Source organism: Nelumbo nucifera, chromosome 5, assembly GCF_055504915.1.
Source record: "Nelumbo nucifera cultivar China Antique chromosome 5, China Antique-T2T, whole genome shotgun sequence".
NCBI lineage: Eukaryota > Viridiplantae > Streptophyta > Magnoliopsida > Proteales > Nelumbonaceae > Nelumbo > Nelumbo nucifera.
The window spans coordinates 68,266,634-68,283,714 of NC_142653.1; the positions used below are offsets into that span (position 1 = coordinate 68,266,634).

Below are 17,081 nucleotides of genomic sequence, written 5' to 3' on the forward strand. Positions count from 1 at the left end.
AGAGCCTGTTCAACCAGTCAAGCACCCTTTACAATTTTCAATTTTGTTGAAATATTTGAAATTTCAAGATTTCATTTTGATTTAAACTACCACTAAAGTGAAATGTAGGTAAATCATCCACCCAAATATCTTTCATGTAGAACCTGTTTCATTAATTAGTTGATTGTCATATTTCCACTTGGCGGAGTTCCCTAATGCAACATCTATACTTCCAACAATCTATTTCATTCATTGTTCTTTAACAACCCCAACACCACCCCACCACCGCTATGGATTCTCCTTGAATTTGAGGAATTTGGCCATTCTTATCCATTGTATAACAGCTTGAAGTTCAGCTCTTGTGGTTAGGAATGGCAACGGGGCGGGGTGGGGACAGGGAGCATCTTCTTCCATTCCCTCCCTGTCTCTGTCCCCGCTAATATGGACAAGGTTATTCCCATCCCCATCCTCATGGGATTCTTATCTCCACGGGGATCCCCATTTTCCGTGATTTTTTATAATGTTAATCATTTTGCTTTTGTTTTTTATTTTATTTAACAAAATAAAAGTAAATTAATTAAAATTTATAATCCTATTAGAAAAGATTCAAACATATTCAACCATATTTTTAAAAATATTAATATATAGATGTATGTGTATATATATACATATATACATATATATTAGTGGGAATCCCACGGGATGGGGATCGGGGTCCCGCGGGGTGGGGAGTGCTCTCTCCGTCCCTGCCCCGTCCTTGCTAATGGGGATGAAAATTTCCCCATCCCTATCTCCACAGCGGGAAATCATCCCCATCCCCCCCCCCCCCCCATTCGGGGCAGATCCCCACAAGGATCAAAAAAATGGGGAGAATTGTCATCCCTACTTGTGGTGCCCAACAGGCCCTAGAAGGAAAGTTGGCATCTTACCTAGGTTATTTCCAAAAGCTCTCTCAATTCCCAACTCACCCAGAAGGAAAGGATATGTCTCTTAGAATCTCTAAATTTCTTACAAAATCAATCCTTATTGTGCCCATTCAAGTCCAATATTACTAGTGCTAAATCCATGAGAAGCAACCCAACATCCATGCAAATTCTTGACTGATGTTGAAGCATTGAAGATTCTCTTCTTTTCCTTCCATAGACCCAAAATTATTTAATGTGCATCAGGGTAGACTTAAGCCATATTTTCACACTTCTCAGCCCAAAATTTTACCCTAATACCAAGTAATAGTTCCATACCTGACTTGTTGTTTGATTTCACCAGTTTTGTAATCCTTGATCTCCAAAACATTTTTTTACTAGGTAGTATTTCAAGTGTTGTTGGTAAGTGGTAACCTGAGTTCGCTTCCAGACATTTTTCTATTTCGAAATTAGCTTTTAAGGGAGACACCAACAACCATGGGAAATCTCTACAACTTGAAAAAAAAAAGATCTTGCAACTAACAAAATTCAAGAAGAATTATCTAGGTTTTTGGGAAGTTGATCTGGGTGCATATTCTAAATAGTTGTTTGGAAGGGTTGGAGTTGAGAAATAACCAGCTTTCAGGCTAATTGCCTAATCAACTGGGACAACTTTAAAATCTGTTTGGCCTTATTTTTGGCTCCAATTCATCATTTTCTAGTCCAATTCATGAGTTTTTCTTATATTATGAATTATTAGCCAAGGGAAACGGCCCTTGTTAATTGTTTTATTCATAGTTCTCTAACTGTCATTGATCCGAATGGTTATACCGTTCAGCCTGTGAATCGTCTAGGCAATCAATTCCGTTTTATCCCAAACCCGGTCTTGACAAAAAACCGTTGAATCGGTCAACGACCCGTTGATCTAGGTGGTCAAATCGTCGACCTGTCAATCCGTTTAATGGTTTTTGGCAATTTTTATTTTTAATTATTTTTTTAATTTTTATTGTTAGAATGGACTGTCCATTCGAACCAAATGATCGAATCGTCGACCTAGAAATCAGTGGCCAGAATGGATACGTTTCCGGATCATTTTTTAAAAACATAGTTTTATTATATCATATATAAAAAAGAATATTTTTGGACATGTATTCCTAGAATGGATGATAAATAAATTTGGAAAGATTATATTATTGAAACAAAAAGCAAAAAAACATCATTTTCGAATCAAGGATGAGGTGGAAAAATACCAACTTAACCAATAAAATAGATGTTGCAATAAAACATCCCATTTACCTTTACCTATATAAATTAAACAGAAAAAGAACCGGGCCTAAGAGTATTATGAAGGATTAACCACCAGGAATAAATGTTGTAATAACGTGCATTATATAGCCGTCTAGTTAGTTGACGTGTTTATTAGGAGATTGTTTTTGAATGAAGTCCCTCATATGGGTAATTAACTGGGAAGACTCGGGCAATTCCGGAAACCAATAAAAAGCATGGGCCGCGTTTGGATACTCGATCAGAGTAGCCTCTTTGCCGGATCTCTTCAACCACTCGTAGTATCTCCTCTGCCAGTCTTGTAACGGGTCGAAACCCCCGATACACACCAACGTCGCCGGATACTTCAGAACCGATATATCGGCCGCATTCGGCCCCGATACGTTCACCGCCTCGTGATCCCGGTTACACCCCTCCGGCAACAATGCCTTCCACATCCAGTCCGTGATACCCACCCACACCAACGGCACCCTCCTCAGCCGGAGCTCCGATTCTGTCCTCTCCTCCCCTCCATAGAACGGCTGTATCGCTATCAGCCCCATCACCTTCACCGCCCGAAACTCCGTTTTGCCTGCTCGGCAAGCCACATGGTGTGCCAAGTTCGCCCCTGCACTGTCGCCGGCAAGGAAGCAACGCGAGAGGTCAGCGTTCGGGGGGAAGCCATCGAAGCTTCGGCCGTCGAGGAACTTAAGCACGTCGAACCCGTCATCGTACTGTGACGGAAAGCGGTTTTCCGGAGATAGGCGGTAGTTGACGGAGACAACCACGGCGGGGATCTCCCGTGCGAACCGGCGGCAGACGGGATCGTATAGGAATGAATCAGGGCGGAGTGTTGCAAATCCTCCACCGTGAAAGAAGAGTATGACCGGTAGGCTAATGTCGGCCGCGGGTTCCGTCGGAGTGTAGAGGCGGAACCAAAGGTCTCGGGCGGGATCAACTGCTATATCAACGCTCGTCAGACCATTACGTGATTTTTTGTTGGGAGAAATCTTGATATCAAAGAAGTTGAGGAGAGTGCGGTTGATGGTAATGTTAGGACGACAAGCGACGTCCACAAGAACGGACATGGTGGAGTAATAGATCCTGGGTATCCACGGAAGCACCGTCGACGACGATGGTTGTTTCTTAGCCATCTGTCTGAGTGAAGAGTGAGGAATGAGTTGCCAGCTGCAACGCTGCGGAAGACTAGTTATAAAGACCTGTTACAGAGAAACCATGAAAATCGCTTTGGATTAGATGCTTTTAGTTTTGGGTTGGTATATGGAGCTGTCAAGCAGAGGCTGTACCCCATCGGCTTCATAAATGAGATGATGGGTCATTCAGCAGCTACGAAAACGAAAGCATGGGATGATGGGAGGATGGAGGACATCATTTAATCTCTGGATTTTTGTTTCTGTGATAGGCTATCGAAATCTGGGTTATAAGTTTACAACTTTCTACCGGTTTTCTTCTCGCGCTGTGGATGGTTCCTATGTCTAAGCTACCCAACAGTACCGAGACGGGGAAGAATGGAAGGTGAAGGCATGGAGGTAGATGGCCAGTCTTTAAGGGAGTATTAATTGCAGAAATGAAGCCTATCTTGTCTTGACAGGCAGCACACTGGATATAGCTTAGAAGATTTATCTGTGGGCAAATTTCTTAACAACTGACTAAATCTTCTCCTGCCATTAGTGTCTGTTAGCCATTGTGCTTATATTACACAATGGCTAACAGATTTGTTAGCCATAAACCATTGTTCTTTGATTTGTATCACGGACCGGAGGCAGCTGAAATCATCTATGTATCATCAAAGCAACTATTGTGTCATATATATTTACTATTGGGCAACGTTTTAAAAAACGACTTGGAAACGGAACCGTTCTGGCCACCAGTTTCCGGATCGATGGTTCGACCATCCGGTTTGAATGTATGGTCCGTTTTGACAAATAATTAAAAAAATAAAAAATAATTAAAAATAAAAAACGGTAAAAGATCATTGAATGGGTTGACGGGTCGACAGTTCGATTGCCCGAGTCAACGGTTTGTTGAATTTTTCAATGGTTTTTGACCAAAAACTAGGTTTGGGGTAAAACAAAATTGCTTGCTTGGACGATTCCCGGGCCGAACGGTCCGACCGTCCAAGTCAACGGCGGTTCGAAAACCTTGCTATTAGGGACCTACTAAGTGAAATCTAAACAATAGAAACACAAAGATTGTTTTATAATTTTAATTTTTTAAATAACTAATAATTATTTATATTTATATACTAATTTTAATATTTTTTGTAATACAAAAATAATAACAATAATTAATTTCAGCTATGGTTCATCAAACTGATGAAACTGACCAACCTGACCAACTCAATTTGAGTTAGTCAATTTTCTTATATTTCTAGTTGGCTTTACTTCAACAATTTTCTAATTTGACCACTTGGATTAGTTTCGCTTTGGTCATTTGTAAATTGACTAAAATCGAACAAGCTGATATATATATATATACATATATTAATATTTTATATTTTTAATATAATTTCCTTAGTACGGGAAAGTGGGGAATTTTTCATATTTCTTAGTCTAAAATATTTTATATCATAAATTTATTTTTAATAATGCCACTATAACTTTTTAAGATTTAAATTTAATTTTTTAAGTTTAAATATTTTGAAGTGACCAACCAAACCGACAATCAACCCAAACCGATACAACCCAAGTTTGTCGGTTCTCAGTAATGGTTAGTCAGTTTTGGGTGACCAACTCCCCAACTTGACCAGGTCGATTTTCTTGGCCAAACAGCCTACAATCGAGCTAAAACAACCTATGATCTCCTAATTTTAGCTAAATTAATAGTCTAATCTCTAATAAATAACAACAATTTAATCTCCAATAATTATTAAAAATTTATAGCAAAAATACAGAATTATTGAAAATATATTTGATGGAGGATGATTTGACCCAACCAACTGAAACGATGACACTTGTATCTGAATCAGCAGGAGCAACAACTCATCATCATGACTTGACCACAACTAAGTACGAACTTGTAGAGCAGCTTGCTACGTCATAGCTCGCTATAGGGGGAGCTCGCTACAACGCGAGCTCCAGGTCCCCCGAGCTGCCCACAAGCTATGAAGGGAATACTCCAAGGCTATTTCAACTCGCGAGCCAGGGAAACCATTTCACTCCAGCACATGGGCAGAAGAACTGCCCTGAAGACCAACCTTGATAAGGGTCACCCCGAAGTACCCCTAAGATCTCGCTACAAAGTAGCTCGCGGCTAAGCAATGTTACGCCCTCAGGAAGCTTCTATCTGACAAGACCGTACTCATCAGACTGCGCCACATCTCTCGACTGACGGCGCAGTCCCTGCCCGTTGGACAGTCTGCCCCACGTCTCTCGACAGATGGTGGCGTGACTGTCCCTTCAAAGACGTGTCACTCAGCCAAGTGGGTAGTACATTGTAACGATCACCAGCGCAGCCGCGGCAGGTAACGACTGCGACAAGAGTTCAGTGGCGGTTATGCCTAATTTGACAAGAACGCCCCTATAAAAGCCCTTTAAACGAAGAGAAGGGGACTCTGGAATTAGATCTGAACTTAGACTCTTACTTGCTCATGAGCTAATCTCGAGACATAGTGATCTAGCGCGACCTACACTCTTAGCCTTTTACACTCTTTTCTTCCCCCCCAGCGTTCTAACTTAAGCTTCGGAGTATTCTCGCCGGGCAAATCCCCTAGGGATCCTTCATCTTCCTCTTCTCAGGTGTCGTTCGTTGCCAACAAGGAGCCAGTCAGCAGCCAGCTAGGAGTGCCCAGATCGTGCCGTATCATTTGGCACCGTCTGTGGGATTACGCTTCTAAAAGCCTTCCTCTAAGCTTTCACAGTTTCTCTTCAAAAGAAATCAGCATTCATGGCTTCTTTCAGCAATGCCGGACGTGGCACCAACCAGAACGCTTCTGGGGAGCAGCCCTAGCTTCCCATTGTCTGTATTGGATAGTTCACCGTCCCCCTCTCCGTGGACGGAGTACTCAGTTTGAACATGCCTCTTACAGTGGCACCCGCAGTCTCTCCACTCCCTTCCACAGTTGGAGCAACCTTTGCTGAACCCTCGGTTGTGCCCCCAGCGGCCAACTCGAACCAGTTGGAGGACTTAATGCAATGCATGCAGGCCATGAAGGCTCAAATGCAACAATTTCAACAATTCCAACTCTACCAACAGCAAGTGCTGCACCAGGTCTCCCAGTACCAATACCAGTAGCAGTTTCCCTCTCTGCCTCAGGCCCAGCTGTCGCTTCCCCCTCGGCATCCGGCCACAAAGCAGACCAAGCCTTCCCACCAGAGTGAGCGACCTCCTCGCTGGGGAGAGGTCTTACCAGGCTCAGGATCCTGCCAAGAGCCAAACCTCCTCCCATAGCAAGAAGGAGAGGCCAGCTACCCCTACCTCGCAGCCTGTAGGTAGGTCGGGGACCACCCAACCAACCAAGCCCGTCTCACCCCATCCTTCGCAGTTCGAGCTCCCGCTCGCAAAGAATCCATTTGAGGTCCTGGCCGCAAACTATAGGTAGGGCCCTCCAATGCAGAGTCACCACCGGTAGTCTGAGCCTATCGAGCTCGGTGATACTGAAGCGTCAAGCACCAACGCCGAGCCAGCAAAGCAGCAGCGAAGACGTCAGTGAGCTCGCCAAACTACTACTCGAGTCTCTCACGAGCTCAAAGGAAAAGAGAAGGTATGCTTAGGTTAAGTGGAAGCTACCCCTCTCCTCTCAGTCTCTTCCCCGTTATCTCTAGAACTCCTCACTGTCCCCATGCCAAGGGATTTCAAGCTCCCTCCTCTGGATAAGTACGATGGGTCTTTCGATCCAAATGACCACGTGGACGCTTTTCAGTCCCAGATGCACCTAGCAAGAGCCAACGAGTCTTGTATGTGCGTGGCCTTCTCCACCACTTTCAAAGGAGTAGCCTACACCTTGTACCAAAACCTCGCACCCGGCTTAATAAGAAGTTGGGCACAGTTCGTGCAAGTTTTCACCTCTCACTTCGTTACCAACAAAAGGTGCCTGAGAACTCAAGAGAGCCTCCTCGGCATAGTGCAAAAGGAAGGGGAGTCCATCTGGAGCTACATCAAGCGGTTCAATGATGCTTGTGTTAGACAGTTTTGTATGCCCTTAGCTTCAATCAGAATGATGTACTTTATGAGTTTATTGTAAATGAATAAAGATACATATTTGATTCATGTTCCCTTGGTATGTTTCTGTGTAATACCCATAAACTGGACACTTAATGAGACTCGTGTTAGTTTAGAATGTTCACAGCCAGTGGGTCGGTCTGGGGAGACCTATCCTGACAAGGCTGACACTGTAGTGCCACCAAGTCGGTTGGGGTGGCTTGTCTCAGCTGCCAGGGTGAGACCCTAGGCACATACAGTGTAGGATTAATTGAATCTTTGAACTGGACCAGATTTCCAGTATTGCCCTGGACCTTGGAGATTGATGGGCAAAACTGGAAAGTTACACCCGACCCCTAGACTCGATTATGATACTACACTAGGTGTCGGATTGGGCTATCTTTGATGTACCAATCAGTGAGATCCTTAGCGGGGGTCAAAACTTGGGTATGTTGGGACAGTCCGAGAATTCATCTGAGTGGGTGATCATAGTGACAGGATCAGCCCCTTCGTCGGACAAAGGTAATGATCGGGGATGCACTCTCACTAATGGAAACCAAGACTGCCGGCAGCCGATTTCAACCGTTGAGATTTGTTTTGCAAAATATATTTTATATAAGATATAAAAGTATATATGTATGATTTCTAAATTGTTTGCAAGAAGGTTTTAATTCCCGGGATCCATATAAGTGGAGAGTGCAACACTGTTCCTTGTAGCCGAGGGAGAGGTCCTCTCTTGTCGGGCAGTGTATGATCATTATGGGCTGAGAGGTTAAGTGTAAGACCATTGAGGATAATGCCTGATGGGCTAATCTTGCATCTGCCCACAGTCCCTGGGTGTTACAAGGTGGCTTGGCCCAGGGACCACTTAGTGTAAGTGTTGGGCCCATAGAGCTCATTTGATGGGTTTCAGGGGGTACACTGTCTTCAGCAGTGCATTCGGCCAGGCCTTGTAACAAAGGCTGGGCTGAACCCATGTGGCTGATGTGTAGATCAATGCTTGGGTCCCACGCCATACAAGGAAGCCCAACTGGGCAGCAGTTTGGAAGGTTTTTTGAGTACATAAACTTAATGGGCCTTAAGCCCATTTCGAACTGGGCTGATTTGATCAGTCATTTAAAGGGGGCGAATTCTGAAGTGGGTCAGCTAAAAGGATTGGGCTTAGACCCTATCCACTCAGAGAGTCCAAGATCTAAATAAGATTTAGATCTGGAAACCTCCTAATTAGATTAGGAGACAGCTGATCTGATTTGCAGATAAGATAAGGATTATCCCTTATCACTAAGGGACTTCTAACCCAAATATGATTTGGATTAGCAACTCCTAATCTGATTAGGAGCTGATCCCTTTGAGATTATAAAAGGGGAAGGGGGCGGCAGCCTTTTACATCATCAACAGCATTCTTCTCTTAAAGAAAGAGAGATTGAGAGATTTCCTGCATACTGTGAATTCTCTCCTACCGCCACCTTCCTACCATTGCCATTCCTTCAGTTCGATCTCCAGTTCTTGGGAGCAATCAAGATTTGATCTTGATCTCGATCTTTTGGGAAAAGATTGGTTGGAGCTGTACTCACAAGCCGTCCAGTTGATTCTTGCGAAGGGTCAAGTTCTTTTGAAGAACATTGCTGATTCTACTCCATCCTTCACTGCGCCATCTTCAGTGGGAGCAGATTTTGGATCCTTCCTTGGGCGTGAACACCTCCATTGGGAGATAGTATTTCTCCGTATCAGGTATTATCCTCTCCCACTCCTTTTGGTTCAAATCTGGTTCAGTTTATGGTTCAAGATTGATCCTTGAAAATATGATTTTCTAAATAGGGAATACGATTCCCAGTTGAAGGGAGAGATAAAATTTTTGAAATTCGCCCCTTATTCCGCAATCTTTGGGCGTCCATAGGATGGATCTCTCATCCCTTCAGCTTGTTTGCAGATACCCGACCTAGATCCCATAGTTCGCCTCATAGCAGCCAAGCGAGGTATCACCCCCAAGGAATTCAAGTGGCACGTAGTTTTCAACCAAACCTAAGACCGTGACCGAGTTCCTCAAGTTCGCGGATTGGTTTATAGGGACAGAGGAGGAAATTAACCAGAAGGGCGAGCAAGCCCCAGAAAAGGACGAGCAAGCCCTAGAAAAAAGAAAGAGGGAGCCAGAACCCCTGTCTCAAGACGACAGCAGGAAGAAGAAGGACACAGCTCGGGGGGCAGGGCCAGTCCAGCCCTTCCGAGCTCTAGCAGCAGAAAGGGACAATACACCCCTCAACGCAAAGCGGGCCGAGATCCTCATGGCGATCAAAGACGCCCCGTACGTGAAGTGGCCACCTCGGCTAAAGGCTGACCCTAGCGCCAGGAATAAAAACTTGTATTGTAGCTTTCATAAAGATCACGGTCATAGTACCAAAAATTATAAAAATCTCCGCGATGCAATAGAAGAACTCATCCGTCGCGGATATTTGAGAAATTTTGTACAAAATAATAATAATAATAATAATCAAGCAGGTTGACAAGGGGAGCAAAGTAGAGACGCTCCCAAGTCTAGCAGAAGGCGGAACAGCCGCAGAAGCAGCCCCCCGAAGAGAGACCAGTTCGGGGGACCATCCATGTCATAGTCAGAGGTTCAATTGTGGTGGGCTGCACCTCAGCAGCAGGTCGCGCATCAGCTCGCGAGACCGACAGGGAAGAGCGGAATCCACCAAAGCGACCAAGGACAGAAGACCCCATCTTCTTTACAGAGGACGACACGCGCGGGGTCCACTACCTCCATGATGATGCGCTCGTCATAAAGATGAAGATCAACAATTTTGAAGTTAGGTGCATCCTTGTTGATTCGGGCAGCTCAACAGACATCCTCTTCAAAGCGGCCTTCGACCAACTCCAACTTCAAGAGTGCGACCTAAAGCCCGTGAACACTCCCCTGGTAAGCTTCAGCGGAGAGAAAGTTCGGCCCCTGGGAAGTGTAACAGTACCTGTGGAAGTCGGCACCTGGCCTAGCATAGTGAGGCTCAACCACAATTTCCTAATGGTCGCAACCCCCTCTCAATATAACGCCATAGTAGGTCGACCGATTACCCATGCCTTACGGGCTGTGGTGTCCACCTATTACTTGGCCATGAAGTTCCCCACGGACTTTGGCATCGGGGTAGTGCGAGGTGACCAGCTTGAGTCTTGTAAATGCTATATCTCCGCCCTTAAGGGAAAAACCAAGGTGGCCAATGACCTCGAGTTGGAGCGACCTACGGAGCAAAGCGAGGAGCAAGCTGCGCCCACAGAAGAGACCGTCTCCATCCTAGCCTCGGTGGAAGACCCAACCCGGACACTTCAGATCGGTGCTTCCATTAATGAGCCCCTGCAATTTAAACTGGTATGCTTGTTACTTGAAAATTTAGATGTTTTTGCATGGTTTGCAGCAGAAATGCCCGGCATAGACCCTAGCATCATAACTCATAAACTTAATATTGATCCTGTAGTTAGGCCCGTTAGACAAAAGAAACACAACCTAGCCCCAGAGTGATGGAGGGCGGTCGACAAGGAGGTCGGGAAGCTCCTTGCAGCCAATTTTATCAGGGAAGTCCATTACCCAAGCTGGGTGGCCAACCCCGTCCTAGTGAAAAAGACTACACCAACTTGAACCAAGCTTGCTCAAAGGACTGCTTCCCACTCCCCAGAATCAACCGTCTAGTGGACGCGACCTCGAGGCACGAGTTGCTGAATGGCCAGATAGCCATCCTGAGCCACTTCATGTCCAAGTTAGTAGGTCGCTGCCTACACTTCTTTAAAGCAATTAAAAACAAAGGGTTTGAATGGACCCAAGATTGTCAGCTCGCGTTTGACGAGCTCAAAAAGTACCTCGCTGGAGTACCGGTCTTGACCCGGCCTGAGGAAGGCGATGTTTTAGAGCTGTACCTCTCAGAAAGTGATGAAGTGGTCAGCTTGGTACTAATAAAAGAAGTAGGTCGGGTCCCACGACCTATCTACTATGTTAGTAAAGTGTTGCAGGGAGCAGAAACGAGATATCCAGAGATAGAAAAACTGGCGTATGTACTGGTCATTGCAGCCCGAAAGCTTCGCCCGTACTTTCAGGCTCATACCATTGTCGTCCTCACCAACAAGCCTCTGAGGCAAGTCTTACTTAAGCCCGAGGTCTCTGGTCGACTGATGAAGTGGGCCGTTGAACTCAACGATTACGACCTCCAATATAAGCCACAAACTGCTATTAAGGCCCAAGCCTTAGCAGATTTTGTTGCAGAGTGCACTTTCAGCTCCGAAGTCCCCAGGCCGGTTGAGCATGAGACCCCCAACTCAGGCGAGCCCGGAGCTCCCAGGTTGGTTGAGTCCGAGCACCGTGAGGTAGCAGCCAGTGCGGCATCTCTCCTAATTATGCCAAGAGCGAATTGGGATGAGGAGCCCTGGATCCTTCACGTAGATGGCTCCTCCAACCAGTAGGGCAGCGGAGCCAGAATAGTTCTGCACAGCCCAAGTAGCACGAAACTGGAGTACGCACTACACTTTGAGTTCGCCGCATCTAACAATGAAGCAGAGTACGAAGCGTTGATAGCCGGGCTAGCTCTAGCCAAAGAAATGAAAGCCAAGCACATTATCATCTGTAGTGACTCCCAGCTCGTGGTCAATCAGGTAACAGGAGAATACGAAGCTCACAAATTGACTATGATTGCCTACCTAGCCAAAGTAAGAGAGGCTCTGCCCAACTTACAGTCACATTTCATTAGGCAAGTCCTGAGGTCCGAGAACGCTGAGGCCGATGCCCTGTCCCGGTTAGCCAGCACTAGTGATAACACCATGAGAACCGTGTACATAGAGAACTTGCCTCGGCCTAGCATTCTCGGGGGAACAGAGGAGGTCGCTCCTGTCGTTCAAGTAGAGCCAAGCTGGATTGACCCGCTCGCGAGCTTCCTGCTACATGGGACCCTCCCTGCAGATCGCAATGCCGCCAAAAGGGTAGAGCGTCAGGCGGCCAAATACGTCATGATAGACGAACAACTGTACTGAAGATCCTACATGCTCCCCTACCTGCGCTGCTTGCGACCCTCTGAAGCCGAGCTCGTACTCCGCGACACTCATGAGGGCCTCTGCGGCGGACACTTGGGGGGTAGGGCCCTCGCCCAAAAAACACTATGGCAGGGATACTACTGGCCAACAATGAAAGCAGACGCTATTGAGTTCGTTAGAAAGTGTGACAAGTGCCAGAGACATGCCAACATCCACCATCAGCCCGCTGCCGATCTCAAGTATCTCACTAGCCCGTGGCCTTTCGCGCAATGGGGCATCGATATACTTGGACCATTTCCACCAGCAACCGGCCAGAGGAAGTTTCTAGTGGTCGCAGTGGATTATTTCACCAAGTGGGTAGATGCCGAGCCCCTTGTAACAATCACAGCCCGAAACGTTCAGAACTTCTTTTGGAAGAACATAGTATGCCGCTTTGGGTTACCTCGGGTATTGATTTCTGATAACGGTAAGCAGTTTGAGGATATCAAATTCCAGAATTGGTGCCAAGACATGGGAATCCGACAGAACTTCACTTTGGCCGCACACCCTGAAGCAAACGGAAAAGCAGAAGTCACGAATAGAGCTATGCTCCGTGGACTGAAGGCACGATTAGACCAAGCTAAAGGACTATGGGCAAACAAGCTGCCCAGTGTTCTATGGGCATACCGAACTACTAAGAAGACCGCCACAGGAGAGACTCCCTTCAATCTCACCTACGGCACCGAGGCAGTCATCCCAGCTGAAATCGATGTCCCCTTGCTACGGCTAGAAGCATATGACAACAAGGCAAATGAAGACGAGCTACGTACCAACCTCGACCTACTCGACGAAGTAAGGGACCTCGCATATATCAGGACTGCAGCCTACCAGCAAAACGTAGCTCGGTACTATAATGCTAGGGTCAAAAAGTGGAACCTTCGCGTAGGCGACCTCGTCCTTCGCAAAGTTATATGGTACTTGAGCCCGGCGCTGGCAAGCTCGGACTGAATTGGGAAGGGCCCTACCGAGTGAAACGTACTCGGGGAAGGAACATACAAGCTCGAAACCCTCGAAGGGAAACAAGTACCTCAGGCATGGAATATTGTCAACTTAAGGCAATATTACCTGTAACTACTGAGTAGACCATGGGTCACTATCAGAGCCTAAGGGCCAGAATGCCGAGCTAGCATGACCTTGGTGCAACAAGACCCAGTTGCCTCCATGGCTTGGGCGAGTTATTGAGTAGACCATGAGTCACTCTTAGAGCCTAAGAGCCAGAATGCCGAGCTAGCACGACCTCGGCACAACAAGACCCAGTCGCCTCCATGGCATGGGCAAGTTACTAAGTAGACCATGAGTCACTCTTAGAGCCTAAGGGCCAGAATGCCGAGCTAACACCACCTCGGCGCAATAAGACCTAGTCGCCTCCATGGCACGAGAAAACTCCAAGGGCAGACTATAAGTCACTCCCTCAGCCTAAGGGCTAAAATACCGAGCTAACTAAAGTCTTGGGATCAAAAAAGACTAAGCCACTTCAGTCATGAAGGCAAAGTATGAAATATCAGAGGCGTAAGCAACTCGGGTTTAAACCCCACGAAGCATAGCTCGTCTCAGTACATTGGTTGGATTAAGGAATCACCAACAAGCATATAGTTTGGGCTTACATGGTAATCACTTCATGGTAAACCATAAAGATGCCTTAAACGGTAAGGGACAGCTCGGGATAATGACTACCGAAAAGTCCTACTTCGAGTATGCAATGCTAATGGCTCGGGTGATGAGATAGCTTTGGCAAAAAATAAAGAGAGAACTTCATACTTTGAACAAAAAAGAAATTTCATTACCATTCCAAAAAAAAATATATATATATCAAGCTAAACAACTCGAGGAAGTTTGACAGAAGGTAAAAGGGCACAACCGCCCAACAAGATCTTTTCAAGACTGGGTTTATGGCACCCGGGAGCCACCAGAAATCAAAGCAGAAAACCAACACCGCCAGCCTTAGAGGTCCACCTCCTCCACCTCGTCCTCATCCTCCAGGGAGTTAGGCTCTTCCTCCTCCGCCTGGTCCGCCGTTTCGGGAGACAGGCCCTTCATGGTGATGCCATCAAGGTTGAGCCCAGAAAATTTCTTTCGGACAAACCAGCGGCAGAGCTTAAATCCAGAGCGGTACGAGCTCGAGCCATACTCCACTTGGAGGTCATGATAATCCTGGGAGTCCTTGAAGTCCCAGACCGCTCTCTCCTGCTCGGCCTCCACCATGTTGTTGAAGTTCCGAGTTTGGTCCAGAAAGGTGGACTCCAAGTCCTGAACCTGTTGATGAAGGAGCTCCCTCTCTGCGGCCACCCTCGATGACTCCTCCCTATAGCGTGCGCTCTCCTCGGAAAGCCTGGCGATCTGTGCCTCCTGGTCCCGGATGAGCTGCTCCTGGGACTTGCTCCCCTTGCGAGTGTGATGGATCTCGCCCTGGGTCCGGTCGAGCTCACCTTGGAGCTTCTAAATGAGGACCCTCTGGTTGCGAGCATCATCGGAGTGGATGTTCGTCTGGAGGGCCATGGCATGGATGGCGGAGTTCACCTGCCAACAGGAAACTAAGGTCAGAAGGCAGGAAAAGAAAGCAAAAACAAGGAGAGGGGAAGGACCACTTACCCCCATACAGTGAGTAGAGGCTAGCCCGGCGAGGTCCCCGGGGTCCATCTCCCCCCACTTAGCGATCTCCTCGTGGCAAATCGCCCTTCGGCTCTTCCGCCTGGCCACTACATAGTCATTAATACCCTCCCAGTTCCCTACTGGGAGCCGCAGGTAGGGGAATGGCTGAGAAGGACCAGGAGGAATCACCCCTTGTTGCGGAAGCTCGCCCTCCTCGAGGCCAACTCCACCTGCACCTCCTTCAGATGGAGGCAGCGGAACTTCAGGCGGCGGGGAAGTGAAGTCTGGCTCCACAGACCCGAACTCAGTACCCCCAGAGGTAGGAGTTCGGTCAGGACGCGATCTCTTCACTTTGCGCTTCTGGTTACTTGAGAGGAGGCGGCGCGCATCAACACCAGACATGATGGTTGCCAAAAAGTCCACAAGATATTAGTTCAGTAAGAAACAAAATGTATGTATACACAATATTGTTACAAGGCACTACGCGACCTAAAAAGGCAACCTACCTGGGCTCAAACCGGCCTGCGCAAGCTTCTCCTCGGTCAAGTAGTCCGAATAGAGGAAGCCTACCGATTCCCAGAACAGCATCGTTTTTCGAGTTTTAGGGTCCAGCTCGGCCCCGGGGTCCTGGACGGCGCCCCTCCAAGAAATTGGGAAGGGCCACCCCTCAGGGTTACGGACCACAAAATAATCCCGTTTCCACGCGGGAATCTTATTTGGTAGCTCGTATAAGAGCTTGTAGCCGCGGCGGGGAGAGAGGTAGTAAAAACGCCTTTCCGGAGGAACTCCAAGAGCGGCATTTTTAATACAAAGAATAGAAGCAAAAATGTCAAGGTTCAAGGGGAGGCAGTACTCATAACACAAAGAAATGGTCCCAACCATGTTCCGGATAGCGTTGGGATGAAGCTGATTGATGGTAACATTAAAGTGGTTTAACACCTCCACTATAAGGGGGTGCAAGGGAAGACGCAGGCCAGCCTCAAGCTGCTCCTGGTAAATGACTATCTCATCGGAACCATTCTCCCAAGGAAAGTTACCAGTGGGGAGACTGTAGACAAGGTCCGCAGGAAGGTGAAAATAGCGGATTAGAGACCTGAATCTCTCCACCGTCATAGAAGAAGGTCCGAAGGTGTCAGGCTCCCTCCCCCGAGAAGTAGAAGCCACATCACCGGAGGTCTCCCGAGCCTCCAGAACCTACTCCCAAGCTCCTCCGGAGCTCGAGGGAGCGTTGTCATCCTGGTTACCGTCCCGGTAATAAGTATGGTACAGATACCCAGACATGATTGACAGTGATGGAGACTCACCGGAGAAGACGGAACGAAGTGGACGGAAGAGCTCGGGTAAAATAGATAGATGCGCGACCTCAAAATCCGAAGACAACAAGATAGCATGAAAGGAAATGAGGCCCAGGGGGCCCTCCTATTTATAGTCACTGTGCCTCCAGATTAATGGCCCGGAATGAGGTAGATCTGACGGTTCACAGTCAAGCTGAACGCATGCCTTCTGAAACCAAAATGTGACTGGATGCACGTCAACCACGATTGAGGTAATGATGGCTGCACGACATCCGGAGTTAAGAGCCACTTCAGTGTGTTTTCGGTGTTCAAAAAGTCAAAAATCCCCTGATTCTCATGCGCGCATTTAATATGAGCAGTCAATCAAGTTTGAATTTCGGTCAAATCAACCCGTCGCACTTCATGAACTCCTCACGCTAAGGCAGCATTCTTAGCCCGAGGAGTGGGGGGCAATTGATGGAGGATGATTTGACCCGACCTACTGAAATGATGACATGTGTATCTGACTCAACAGGAGCAACAGGTCAACATCATGACCTGATCACAACTAAGTACGAGCCTGTAGAGCAGCTCGCTACGTCATAGCTCGCTATAGGGGGAGCTTGCTACAACGCGAGCTCCAGGTCCCCCAAGCTGCCCACAGGCTGCGAAGGGAATACTCTAAGGCTATTTTAGCTCATGAGCCAAGGAAACCAGCTCACTCCAGCACCTCAGCAGAAGAACTGCCCCGAAGACCAACCTTGATAAGGGTCACCCCGAAGTACCCCTAAGAGCTCGCTACAAAGTAGCTCGCTGAGCAACAGGGTAGCTCGCGGCTAAGCAATGTTACGCCCTCAGGAAGCTTCTATCT

General features: G+C 47.2%; 1 protein-coding gene across 1 annotated transcript; it reads right to left on the reverse strand.

Moving 5' to 3' along the window:
• Nucleotides 1-2,045: 2,045 nt before the first annotated feature.
• Nucleotides 2,046-3,909, reverse strand: LOC104590734 (putative carboxylesterase 18). The gene has a single exon (XM_010249475.3). The coding sequence runs from the start codon at nucleotides 3,296-3,298 to the stop codon at nucleotides 2,285-2,287; it is 1,014 nt and encodes a 337-aa protein (XP_010247777.1). The 5' UTR covers nucleotides 3,299-3,909; the 3' UTR covers nucleotides 2,046-2,284.
• Between the last annotated feature and the right edge of the window lie 13,172 nt (nucleotides 3,910-17,081).

Coding starts and splice junctions, on each gene's coding strand:
- LOC104590734 (XM_010249475.3), bottom strand. CDS start 3,298: ATGGCTAAGAAACAACCATCGTCGTCGACGGTGCTTCCGTGGATACCC.